At 49.8% G+C, this 13,857-nt stretch overlaps 1 protein-coding gene across 2 annotated transcripts in view; it reads left to right on the forward strand.

The window, feature by feature from the left end:
• Window positions 1-10,927, forward strand: part of CAMSAP2 (calmodulin regulated spectrin associated protein family member 2) — a 91,943-nt gene extending 81,016 nt beyond the window's left edge. For both annotated transcript variants that reach the window (XM_061161109.1, XM_061161108.1), the window contains 6 exons: window positions 466-602; window positions 2,251-2,471; window positions 4,875-4,947; window positions 5,685-5,800; window positions 7,008-7,126; window positions 7,744-10,927. In XM_061161109.1, coding sequence (XP_061017092.1) covers window positions 466-602; window positions 2,251-2,471; window positions 4,875-4,947; window positions 5,685-5,800; window positions 7,008-7,126; window positions 7,744-8,049 — 972 coding nt within the window. In that variant the 3' untranslated portion in view covers window positions 8,050-10,927. The remainder of the gene's footprint in view (window positions 1-465; window positions 603-2,250; window positions 2,472-4,874; window positions 4,948-5,684; window positions 5,801-7,007; window positions 7,127-7,743) is intronic.
• The last annotated feature ends 2,930 nt before the right edge of the window (window positions 10,928-13,857 follow it).

Here is a 13,857-nt window from a genome sequence, read left to right on the forward strand (position 1 = left end):
CAACTGTCAGAACCTCCACCTAAAAAAATCGTGCAGCAGGAATTTCATTTATGTGATACAACGTTGGGTAGCTATTTTTTTGGTGCTTTTTCTTGACTTTTCTACATTAAGTATGTATTCTAAAATGTGTGGGGAAACTCTCCACTCTATAAATTATCAGGGCCCAGAAAACTTTTTTTTTCTTCAGTTTTATGTTGTTCTTTGCTGACTTCCTAAGTTTTGAAAACATGTAATCAAAGAGCTTTGTGTGCTTTGTTATTTGATGAAAGTATTGCCTCTTTAATTCATTTCTTCCTTCATCATTTTGGAACATGTCCATCTGTGGTGGGGTTGGAATAAGATTTTTCAGTGGGTAATTTGGATTCTCAGTTCTAAGAGTAACCACTGCATGCGGCCTCAGACATTGAAAATGAGGATATTGGTACCTTAAATGTTTGCTCCTCCTCAATGGAATTCATTCCCTAGGATGATCAAAAAGCAGAAAATGATATGGCCATGAAACGGGCAGCTTTGTTGGAGAAACGACTAAGAAGGGAGAAGGAGACCCAACTTCGGAAGCAGCAGCTGGAAGCGGAGATGGAGCACAAGAAAGAGGAGACCAGGTGGGGCCGCCGGGGCGGGAGGGGCGTCCTGCTGACTTATGTTAACCGGTGTTTGGAGGAACCTTCGGAATGTGACACAGCTAAATCAGTGCTGGTTTGGGGTGCTTCTTAGAAGTTTATTTAAGTATTGGTTGCATGTTTTTATCCCAGGCTTGAAACTCTTAAAATCATTTCTCTGGGTTTTTCTCTCTCTCACACACACACACACCTTTTTTAAAGTAGTTATTAATGATACAGTTAATGACCGCGATTGTCCCAGGTGCTGACTCGCTCGCCCCCTTACGCACGCTCACCGCCCCACACCCCCCTCACGCACGCTCATCCCCTCACCCTCCTCACGCACGCTCACCGCTCCTCACACAGCTTACCCCTTCACGCACACTCACTCCCCTCACGCACACTCACCCCCCCCCCCGCACGCTCACCGCCCGTCACCCCGTACGCATGCTCACCCCCCTGCACGCACACTCACCCCTCACCCCCCTCGCGCGCTCACCCCCCTCACGCACGCTCACCCCCACACCCCCTCACGCACGCTCACCCCCTCACGCACGCTCACCCCCTCCCCCCTCACGCACGCTCACCCCCTCACCCCCCTCACGCACGCTCACCCCCTCACCCCCCTCACGCACGCTCACCCCCCTCACCCCCCTCACGCATGCTCACCCCCTCACGCACGCTCACCCCCTCCCCCCTCACGCACGCTCACCCCCTCCCCCCTCACGCACGCTCACCCCCTCACCCCCCTCACGCACGCTCACCCCCTCACCCCCCTCACGCACGCTCACCCCCCTCACCCCCCTCACGCATGCTCACCCCCTCACGCACGCTCACCCCCTCACCCCTCACGCACGCTCACCCCCTCCCCCCTCACGCACGCTCACCCCCTCACCCCCCTCACGCACGCTCACCCCCTCACCCCCCTCACGCACGCTCACCCCCCTCACCCCCCTCACGCATGCTCACCCCCCTCACGCACGCTCACCCCCTCACCCCTCACGCACGCTCACCCCCTCCCCCCTCACGCACGCTCACCCCCTCACCCCCCTCACGCACGCTCACCCCCTCACCCCCCTCACGCACGCTCACCCCCCTCACCCCCCTCACGCATGCTCACCCCCCTCACGCACGCTCACCCCCTCACCCCTCACGCACGCTCACCCCCCTCACCCCCCTCACGCATGCTCACCCCCTCACGCATGCTCACCCCCTCCCCCCTCACGCACGCTCACCCTCACCCCCCTCACGCACGCTCACCCCCTCACGCACGCTCACCCTCACCCCCCTCACGCACGCTCACCCCCTCACGTACGCTCACCGCCCCTCACCCCGTACGCATGCTCACCCCCCTCACGCACGCTCACCCCTACTCCCCCCTGACACACGCTCACCCCCTCACCCCCTCACGCACGCTCACCCCCTCCCCACTCACGCACGCTCACCCCCTCACCCCCCTCACGCACGCTCACCCCCACACCCCCTCACGCACGCTCACCCCCTCATGCACGCTCACCCCTACTCCCCCCTCACGCACGCTCACCCCCTCCCCCCTCACGCACGCTCACCCCCTCACGCACGCTCACCCCCCCTCACGCACGGGCCCCGCCCCCGTGCCGTGCGCAGTAAGCAGCGCCCGCTCGGTTTCCAGGCGCAGGACGGAGGAGGAGCGGCAGAAGAAGGAGGACGAGCGGGCACGCCGCGAGTTCATCCGGCAGGAGTACCTGCGGCGCAAGCAGCTGAAGCTCATGGAGGACATGGACACCGTCCTCAAGCCCCGGCCTCAGGCGGCCCGGCAGAAGAAGCAGCGGCCCAAGTCCATCCACAGGGACCACCTCGAGTCCCCCAAGACGCCCGTGAAAGGCCCCCCAGGTAACGGGCGTGTGGTGAGGTGGGGCGCTGAACTGGGTAGGAAAGCTTCCTGCGAGTGGAGCCTGTTATGCGCGCGTGCGTATGGCCAACAGCACACTGGGGTGCTCACATCCAGCCTGAGCACGAGCCCAGTGGGTGCTCGCCCCCACATACCGTCTCCCTGGGTTGTCACTATAGTTATTCTATACTGAATTCTATACTGAATTACTAGTCATTTTGAAACTTAGGGAAAATAATGTAATACTATTTAAAGAGAACTGTTAAAAAAAATTAAATAGACATAGAAAACAGTTGCCAGAGGGTAATGGGGTGGGCTAAGTGTTAGGATGCTGGGGTTAAAATATACACATTACTGTATATAAATTAGATAAACAACAAGAACTTACTGTACAGCACAGGGAACTATAATGAGAAAGAATCTGGAAAAGAAGTGTGTCTGTGTGTATATATAATATAACCGAATCACTTTGCTTATACCAGAAGCTAACACAGCATTGTAAATTAACTATGCCTCAATTAAAAAAGTAAAGAGAACTCCACCTTTTGTAGTCAGTGAAAATTCTTGATACCTAGTATTGGCTGAAATTAACAAATTGATTTGCTACCTGGGAGTTCAGTTCAATTGGTCAGTCATGTGCGACTCTTTGTAACCCCATGGACTGCAGCACACCAGGCTTCCCTGTCCCTCACCAACTCCTGGAGTTTACCCAGACTCATGTCCATTGAGTCCGTGATGCCATCCAACCATCTCATCCTCTGTCATCCCCTTCTCCCACCTTCAATCTTTCCCAGCATCAGGGTCTTTTCCAGTCAGTCAGTTCTTCGCATCAGGTGGCCAAAGTATTGGGAGTTTTGGTATCAGTCCTTCCAGTGAATAGTCAGGACTGATTTCCTTTAGGATGGACTTGTTGGATCTCCTTGATGTCCAAGAGACTCTCAAGAGTCTTCTCCAATACCACAGTTCAAAAGTATCAGCTTGCTTTATAGTCCAACTCTCACATCCACACATGACTAGTGGAAAAACCATAGCTTTGACTAGATGGACCTTTGTCAGCTAAGTAATGTCTCTGCTTTTTAATATGCTGTCTAGGTTGGTCATAACTTTTCTTTCAGGGAGCAAGCGTCTTTTAATTTCATGGCTGCAGTCACCATCTGCAGTGATTTTGGAGCCCCCCAAAATAAAGTCTGTCACTGTTTCCATTGTTTCCCCATCTGTTTGCCATGAAGTGATGGGACCAGATGCCATGATCTTAGTTTTCTGAATGTTGAGTTTTAAGCCAACTTTTTCACTGTCTTCTTTGATTTTCATCAAGAGGCTTTTTAGTTCTTTTTCACTTTCTGCCATGGGGTGGTGTCATCTGCATATCTGAAGTTATTGATATTTCTCCCGGCAATCTTGATTCCAGCTTGTGCTTCATCCAGTCCAACGTTACATGGGAATTAGATATTCCTAAAATATGTTTTATTCTTCTTGTTAATTTCTTTGTTAATTTTTCTTTTTGTTAGCTTTTTTCTTTTTTTCTTTTAGCTTTTTTTCTTATAAGCACTCTTTTATTACCACCTTGTTTTAGAATAATTAATTTTATCTTTTTTTCTCTCAGTTTTGTTGAGATGTAATTGGCATATAGCACTTTGTTAGTTTAAAATGCTCAGTCTAGTGATTTCATCTACATACATCATGAAGTGGTGCCCACTGTAAATATACTGAGCATCCATTATCTTGAATAGATAAAACATTTCAGGAAAAGAAAGATGCATTTTCTCCTTGTGCTGAGAACTCCTAGGGTCCCTGTCTGGGCAGCTTTCGTGTGGCGTGTCACACAGCAGCATTGGGGAAGTTATAGACTGAGCACCCTGCTGTCGCGGCCCCAGGACTGTGCGTCTGTAACTGGCAGTTGCACCTTTTGACCACCTTCATCCAATTGCCCCTCCCCTCGCCTCTGGTAGCCACAAATCTGATCTCTTTTTCTATGAGTTTGTTTGTTTCTTGAAATACAGTTGACCTACAACCCTCTGTTAGTTCCTGCTATACAACAGAGTGATTCAAAATGATCACCAGGCTTAATCCAGTTACCATCTGTCACTGCACGAAGACTTTACGTAGTGACTCACTGCACTCCCCACACCATACATGTCAGCTGCCTGACTCATTTCTTATAACTGGAGGTTTGTATCTCTCAATCTCCCTCACTTATTTCATTAGTTCTCAAAAGTAGGTTCCTTGCCCATTTTAAATAAATTATGCATATATGCATGCAAGCACGTTATGTATCTAAAAAGGAAAAGAAACTGTACAAGCTCAATTTTCATACACTGGTATTACCTAAGGAACTCTCTTCTCTAGTTGCTCCTTTTAAATTTCTAATTTTTATTCAGGATCACAAATCTGTCGTGTCTTTTCAGTCTCGAGCCTTTCTCTGGCATCACTGAGCATGGGCGATAACGAGAGCTTGCACTCAGGGAAGAGGACTCCGAGGTGAGTCACAGCACAGACGTCTTCCTGAGAACATAACGTCCTCAGTAAATGCACCATAGTCACAGATGGTTATAAGTTTTGCTGACTAGGACAGTTCGAATGTCTGTTTAAAAAAATATATATGAAGAGGTCTGTTCCTCTTTCAGTTTTTTATCTTTTGGATTTTAGGATAATGACATCAGCAGGATAGTACCTGTAACTGTTGGTCAGCCAGTGTGATACAGTCGAGCTTGAAGTGGAAAGTGCTCATGTTTAGTGCACCAGCCTCTAGGCTTCTCCGTCTTGTGACTTAGGAAAGCTCCTTTGTATGCTCACTCTTTCTCAAGGATGTGTTGGGTTGGCCAAAAAGTTAGTTTGAGGTTTCAAACCACCTTATGGAAAAAAAAACAGAATGAACTTTCTGACCAACCCAGTATATGTATTAGAAGCTAAAAATCAGTATTTCATGGTCTTATGAAGCATGTTATAACGTAGCACCCATATAAAAGACGGTTCCTAGTGAAGGTCGTCAGGCACTGTCAGTTGTCCTGTGGGAACGTCCATCTGTCCTCCACAGGTACTCAGGGGGTTGCCCACTGAGGTCTTGGCTCTGTGGCTGTGAACGAGACAGAGTGACCACCATCATCTTCTTTTTAAGCCTCTGAGTTGAGTTTGGTTGGCACTCACCTATATTCTCCTGAGCCCCAAATGATTTTTCTTTATATGAGACATTACAGTGCATGTCTTATATTATTCAGATCAGAGTCTGTAGAAGGCTTCTTGTCTCCGAGCCGGTGTGGCAGCCGGAACGGTGAGAAGGACTGGGAGAACGCATCCACCACGTCGTCCGTGGCCTCAGGGACGGAGTACACAGGTGAGTGCCCACCCGTCCTCGGGAAGCGGTTGGTGACGGGGGCTGAGAGGCGATGCAGGGTGCGCTACACACGGAAGACCAATGGGAAACAGTGGCTAAGGCAGGCAGTCACTTTCAGGCAAGTCAGTGTCTATGATACGGTTGCACTCAGAGTGGTGGCGACTTGTCCCAGATGAATTCAGCTTCAAAAAAAGAGCAATAGCCCTCAGCCCCCCACTTTTCCCTTAAAAGCCCTGTCCGTCTCTGTGTTGTAGTCTGGGTCTGAGGCTGTCTCAGTTTGGTCTGCAGAGGTCCCTCCGCCCCACATCAGTCATGAGCGCGGGGAACAGCCCGGCTCCTTCAAGTCCTTCCCCTCATGCTGGGCCTTCAGGGTCTGGAACTGTGTGTCTGGAGCAAGTGCTGAGAGGCTCTGAAAGATAAAGGAATGCCTTAGGTCCAGGAGGGCACCTGGTCTCGCTCTGTTGGGGGAGGCGTCGTTGAAGGAGAAGCACGCAGAATAACATGTGGGTGAGAACTAAAGAAATGAAGCAGGAGAGGACGTGGGAGCGGCCGTGGAGAGGTAGGTGGGAGGAGCAGAGGTGACGGGGACCGCCCGCATCCGGCCGGCATCCGGGTGACCCCCGAGTGGTCCCCAAAGGCCCCGGGGAGCAGAGCTTGCTGACTCCCCGAGAGTTGTTTCCTCCCTATCCTGCGGCTCCAGCCGGCCCAGCAGCCTGTAAGGTCAGTGCAGGCCCCGGAGAGCCTGGGCCTGCGAGGCTGTCAGATACATGGTGAGGCCTCCAGGAGGTACGTGGCTCAGGGCCGTGGGTAGCTCTGAGTCAGCCGTGGTGGGAGTAATTTACTCCAGATAGAGGTAAACATGACAAATCAGGGCTAACTTTTTTCTCTTCAAAGAGCTGGTTTCTCTGCGTACGTACTGAAGGCCTCCTGGAGGAGGTGAGTATGAGCGAGGAGGGGCCTTCTCAGGTGCAAACGTTCCAGGACAGTGGTAGAAAGTGCTGCCCTCCAGGCCACCTCGGGAGGCCAGAGGAGACCCGCGAGGTGTAGCCCCGCGGGTAAAACCGTGTCCTGACCGGAGCAGGGCAGTCAGGGGCCTTCACGTTAGGAGTTTAATCAGTGCAGGAACAATTGTGTCATTTAAACATAGTAGTAGTTCTGACTTAGGAATGTTATTTTTACTGTTATTGTTATTAAATTCTTATCATAGGACCAAAGCTCTTCAAAGAACCCAGTGCAAAATCCAATAAGCACATAATACAAAATGCTTTAGCTCATTGCTGTTTGGCTGGAAAAGTAAATGAAGGTCAGAAGAAAAAAATACTGGAGGTAAGCATGTTTGCATGAAAGTTAGGTTGGGCAAAAAAAATAAATAAAGTTAGGTTGGGCAACGTCTTAAAATTGTAGGAGTCTTCTCTTTCAATTCAAGTAAAAGCACTCCTTAGGGACTTCTAGAATTTCAGCCACATATGAAGGGTCTTAAACTATGTTTTCATTATTAGACGGACTTAACTTTCAGATGGGATTCTGGAAGACTGCACATTTCATTCAAGACTAGGCATAGACTTAAGATGAAAATATAAAATTATAAAATATTTTCTTGCCCAGAGTCACTCGGTCACATTTCATAAGCGTAGATTACATGATTTGCCTTTTTTAAAATGGAGCTGTGTCGCAAAGGAGATGGCCAGTGCGGGGTTGTCAGTGGTAGAGATTTAGCAGACCCTGGAGACCCTGAAGATCCCCTGGGATCTTAATCCTGGCACAGCCAGCAGTCCTCGGCCTGCATGCGATTCAGCCCCAGCGTGCTGGGCTTGTATTACTTGTGCCTCATGTTAGCTGTTTTAAATTACGTGTTAAGAAATGTAACACAGCTATATGAATTGTGTTTGGCAAAGTGTTTAAGGGCTTTTATTATTGTTTTGTTTTTGTTTCTAATCCTGAAGGAAATGGAGAAGTCAGATGCCAACAACTTCCTGATCTTATTCCGGGATTCCGGCTGCCAGTTCCGGTCTCTGTACACTTACTGCCCAGAGACTGAAGAGATCAGTAAGCTGACTGGGATAGGCCCTAAGTCTATCACTAAGAAGATGATCGAGGGCCTTTACAAATACAATTCTGACAGGAAACAGTTCAGCCACATACCTGCTAAAACTTTATCTGCCAGTGTTGATGCAATTACTATTCACAGCCATTTGTGGCAGGCCAAGAGGCCAGTGACGCCCAAAAAACTGTTACCCACTAAAGCATAGGAACTGGGAGATACCTGCTTCTGAACATTCATGGTAAGTTTGCACTTCATCCCTCCTGCCTATAGAAACCCTTTCTAATTGCCAACAGACTTTTATTCATTGAAACTGGACGTTCAGCCCTGTTGTCATGACAACTGGAATGTAGACCACAGTGTTGGAGTGCGGGAGACGCACCGAGGTGACAGGCCAGCGGACGGCGGGTGTCTGGCTCTCAGGTGGAGGTCTGCCTGCTGGGTTCTCGATACAGCAAAGCACTGAGTTCTCACGGACGCTAGTTGACGTATGGCTAGGATTACCAGTTGTGTGTTTTGTTTGTTGCTTTTTTTTTTTTCCAACTTTTTAATGTATATGAGTGTCTTCAGATGGTTTATTTTGCTATTTTTCTCCCCTGGGAGTTTGGTCCAGGATAATATTTGTATTTGGTTTCATGTGGAGATCACGGGAGTAGGAAATAGGCCTGCAGAGATACCTCGCGCTGTTCTTAGGACGCGGAGAGAAACACTAGTGCTAGTTTTCCAGTAACCCTCATGCTTTAGTGGTGTCTGAGCATTTGCCGAATTACCCTGCGAAGTATTTACAGTTCTGTATTTATTACTCACTCAAGTATTAACGTTTTTCTATGAAACAAGAGGAGTTGTTGTAAAGAGCTGCTATAGTTCACTTAAAACCACACAAGCTTAACCAAGAAGATGTTATAAGAAGTTGCTATTAAATCAGTGCTGTTTTTACACCACTTCTGGCCAACTCAGAATAATTTAGACTGTTCTTTTAACAAAAAGGCTTTCTGTCTCTTTTGAAACATGTCACTTTATAAGCTGGCAGAAATGAACGACACTTTGAGAGTAGTCTGAACCTGAAGATGGAAGACTTCCTGCCACACGCTCTCAAGAGGTCTTTCCGTTGTATTTATAACTGATAAAAAAGTTATATTTAGAGTTTTTAAACATGTACAAAGGGCTACATTTTAATTTTAAAATAGCTTCACATTCTTTCACTGATACTGAGTTTTTCTTCATTTTTTATCCTTTTCAAGTGGGACAGCTTAGATTAAGTACACACTTGAACTCTTCCCTACGTGATCTTTGTTCCTTTAACAGTGCATACCAGAGGGTTAGTTGGGGAAAAACTTCATTCTCAGGAAACGACTTGAATGATTCTGTGACCCTGTTATGTTTCAGTGTTGTGACAACGTGTAAACTTAGAGGGAAAAGACAGTATTGTAGCATATATGAGATGCATAGTTTGTTTTCTTTAATGGGAAGTAGAGACTAAAATATATGCATTTCTCTAATTGAGTTGTTCAGAGAAATGACTAATATCTCAAATGATGATGTATTCACTTGTTTTTTTAAAGAGAGTAGGAGTGAGGTGTCCCTGGACTGTGCCTCTCTCTTACTATGAGGCCTTTGGCGCCAGTGCGCCTGGGCTATCAACATCTTCTCAAATGCTGTCAATATTTTACTGTAATTTATGTTCTTATATTTATGTATATTTGTTTAAACTGTAAAAAAGAAAATTTCACAGATTTTTTTCCAATACCTGTGCAAGATATATGTGTAGCTCAGAACTATTTGTGATCTGCTGTTTGCATGTAAAAGACCAGGATATATGTAACTCTTATATTTTAAGTGTATACATATTGTGTATATAATATATGAAGATTACAACTGAGGGATTGCACATTTTACCTTTCAGACAACCATTTTGGTCACAATTAGAAGGAAATAATTGTCAAATAGATTGACTAGTTGAAAAAAATCGTAAGTGAATCTGATAAAAATGTGGTAATAGTCAAAAGGAGAGTTAACAAGCCTTCAACATTACTAAATTTGTTCTTTTTAATCAATGGAATTTCCCTTATCAAAGCAATCTTCTTGGTGATATTACTTGGCCATTAAATTTTTTTAAACTGGATGCAAGACAACGGAGGAAGTAACTGTGTAAGACCAGACAGGACCACCCTTTATTCTCAAATCTGTGTGTGTCCAGTGATGTCTGTAAGGTCTATAAAGGTAGAATGTGAATATTGCCACAAAAGTTCCTTGCTCTCAGTATGATGTTTTACTTTATTCATGCAGAAAGAATATGGATATATTTAAGTCTGTGGATTTTTTTAAATTATGTTTTTAAAATTATACAAATGAGAATTATGCTATTTCATAAAGTCTGGAGATAGTCATCAACTTATTGAAACACATTGGTGCTTCTCATCATTGGAGGTCACGCTGTTGGATAATTACTCAGTTAAGTTTGCCAGACCCTTGTCGTGGTCACCAGTGCGGCCTGTCAGAGTCTGCCGTGTGACAGGCGTTGGAAAGCTTTTCATTCCCCTCAGCTGCTCAGTTGTGTTATGACTGTTACAGTTCAGTTGGCTGTTTTTAAAGCCAAACCCAGCCTTTTAACTGTGGCTCCGTGGAGCTGGGGCGGTGGGCCGTGTCTGTGTGCTGGCTGCCCGCTCTGGCACGTTGCTCACAGGGTTGCGATGCTGTGCTGTAACACTGTCCTGTCTGCCACTTCGTGGTGCGGTGTGGTTTCCCCTTTCATTTGAATAAAAGCATGGCGCCAAATGCCCTTTTCTGTTTCTCGATTAAAACACGGGGTCTTGGGGCTAATATTTGAACCTGAGCAAACACATCACATGGTTTTCCTGTCTCTTAACCTCTGTTTAAATTGAGCAATTTAGGTATTCATGAGAGGTGATTAATACTAGAAGTTGTTTGAATCCTGACTTAGGCAGTGTTGAAAGTCTGTCGCTTTCTGTGCTCGGCTCAGATGGTCTACACAGTGGTGCAAAAACCTTTGTGCTCACATTGCATTAATCTTGCCTGTATTTCTTCTTTTTTTTTTGGTGAATTGATAATTAAAATGCCAGAATTAACCCTCTGCGCCTCTAGAAGTGAATGTCTGCTGAGCTCACCCGGCTCCAGCAGCAGTGGGAGCCAGGTCTCTACAATTATTCCATAAGCTTCACTTTGATTTTGTGGATTCTCCTCATTCAGACCAGAGCAGTTAAAGAAAAACCTAAAAACTGTGTGAAGGGAAAGCGTCAGTCGCTCAGCTATGTCTGACTGTGTGACCTCTGGACTGTAGTCCGCCAGGCTCCTCTGTCCATGGGATTCTCCAGGGAAGAATGCTGGAGTGGGGAGCCCTTCCCCTCTCCAGGGGATCTTCCGTGGATTGAAAACCCGCGTCTCCTGCATTGCAGGCAGATGTTTTACCACCTGAGCCACCAGGGAAGCCCACCCCTACTTTCCAACTAAAGATAGTTTTGCCCTCAAAATAAGAACCCTGAGGTGGCTTTTCTGGTCCGGCGCCCTCCGGTTGACTCACCCTGTTCCGTGGGGCCTGGGGGCAGCTTGAAATTGCAGACGCTGTCACCTGACGGTGAGCCTCTCCCCTCCTCTCTGGCCCTGGCTCCCCTCCACGCGCTGCGTCTCAGGGCTCCGCCCCAGGCCCTCCCCACCCCCTGCACTTTCTGCCAGGCCTGCAGCCTCCACTGGCGCAGACACCTCCGTACAACCTGGCCTCCCCGCCACCACCGTGCAGCTCACCCCTCGCCCAGAAGTTCACGGCCTTCCGCAGCTCAGCCAGCTCAGAAACCAGTCCTCGACCTTCTGGGGAGGCCTGCACCCCCAGCCACCAAGGCCAAGTCTGCAAGGGCCTCCCTTCCTCCTCTCTGGTTCAGCACGGAGGTGCCCGGGCCTGGAGTCCCCACGCATTGCACCCCTGAGCCTCCATCCACCCCAGCCCCCTGCCCGAGCCTCCAGGCCATCTCTTCTGCAAGGGGGACCGGGGTCCCGATGCCCCCGCACCCCTGCACAAGCCCGGCTGAGCCTGGCCGTCACCAAAGTCCTCCCGGGCCAGCCTGCCCCAGTCACAGCAGCCGGCAGGGAAATCCCCAGTCGACACTGTGAAACTCAGGCAAGTGTGGCATTTCGAGATAAGTCAAAGTCGCCGTGAGAAAGATCCGACCGTCAGGACTTTCTCAGGTTCCTCGGCTCCTCACGTGTGTGTCACGTTGGAGGGTCACTCCGGGCGTCGCCCATTCACCACGGTGCCGGGTCTGCCTGCCTCCCAGCCATTCTGCACTAAAGCTTCAAGCTCCCCAGCAATGCGGGGGCAGTGGAGAGGGAGCACCCAGTCATCTTCTTCTGGTCTTTTGTTCACTGAGAGGTGGGTATCCGCCCTGTTAGGACGGGCAGCGTGGCGTTGGAAGGGCAGCGAAAGGGCTGGCCCCCACCCCGCGCCCCCTCCCAGCTGCCAGGCCTGCCTCGGTGACCAGAGACGGGCTGAGATCACTGGGAAGTAACGGTGCTGGCGAGCAGCTCTCAGGGGCTGAGTAATCGCCACCCAGACCTGCGACTTCCTCTCCAAACACGCCCGGGGCCCTGTCCTGCCGGGGGACTTCCCTGCCGTCCTCTCGGGTTCCTGCTGCCTCAGTCTGCAGCCCCGAAGGAGGAGATGGAATCTCGCTTTCCTTGAAAGCCACCCTCTTCCTCTCACCCCTGACCCACCACCCCCAGGCCCGCAGTGAGGTTGCGGCCCTGAGACACTTTCACACTGAGTCACCAAAGCGCTTCCCCCAGGGACGCTGAGACGCTCCTGCCCCTTCCCGGCCGTCACGTCTCGTCCCTGAGAGTTTCTGAAACCCTGCTCCACCCCTGCCATCCAGGGTGGGGCCGGCCCTGGGCTGGGGAGCCGCGGTGCGGGGGGACCGCTGCCGGCCTTCCCCTGACACCCCTCCCCGCTCCACATGCCAGCACAGGCATGCGTGCACACAGCCACATACACACGTGCGTGTGCACACAGGCACACCACACGGAGGGCTCAGGAGCGTGGTGTGTGAGGAAGCACCCCGCAGCCGGCCGATGACCGTGAGTAAAGCCAGGGCTCCCGTTTCTAGCGCCCTCGTCGTCCAGAGGCTGGGGACACACCCGCCCCTGCCCACCACGGGCCCAGTCAGCTCGCAGCAGAAGCCCCCTCACCCGTGGCACTCGCCAGTGAGACCCAGCCCCAGGGACCTGCGCTGGCCCAGTCCGAAAGCCCCCAGATGGGGATGACCTCTCAGGAGGTGTCTGGGGCAATCTCAGACCGTGACCCCCCACCCGCGGTGTGCACAGACACCCGGGGCGGGGGTCGGGGCAGGGCAGCCGAGCCCGCAGCTCCCCAGGGGGGCAGGGCTGCTGTGGGGGTGCCCCCCCCCGGCTGTCCCACGGGGTCCTCCCCGTCAGACAGGCCCTGTCCCGCCTGCTCTACTGGAGCCCGGCTGCACATGGCGGTCCGGTAGTAAAGTGGATGTGGAAGCCAGTGCCTCCCACCAGCAAGCCCCCGTTTGTTCCCTGGACACACGCAGACACGGACACCGCATGCTGGCTGAGTACGCAATGAACTCGACATCGCGGCGCAGCGGGTTTCTTAAAAATATGTTTAATGTGATGGTGTTGGGAAACTTAGAAATAAAAAAAAAAAAAATTTATGTGGACTTAAAAAGAGGATACAAAATTTTAACAAAATTGAAGGGGCCTCCCTGGTGGTCCAGTGGCTAAGACTCTGCACTCCCAGTGCAGGGGGCTCAGGCTCCACCCCTGGCCAGGGAACTGGATCCCGTGTGCCGTGTCTAAGACCCAGTGCAGCCAAATAAATACATTTAAAAAATAAAAGTGAATGTTTTTAGATCATCAGAGGAAAAGTAACATTCTAAACTCTGAAATTGCTTAAAGCAATGAATTTGACTATGAAAATGTAAAACAAAAATTTTAAATAGCTAAGAAAAAAAGCCTGGAAAGGTACTTGAACCAAATGGAATAA

The sequence above is a fragment of the Dama dama genome, chromosome 14, assembly GCF_033118175.1.
Source record: "Dama dama isolate Ldn47 chromosome 14, ASM3311817v1, whole genome shotgun sequence".
Taxonomy (NCBI): Eukaryota; Metazoa; Chordata; class Mammalia; order Artiodactyla; family Cervidae; genus Dama; species Dama dama.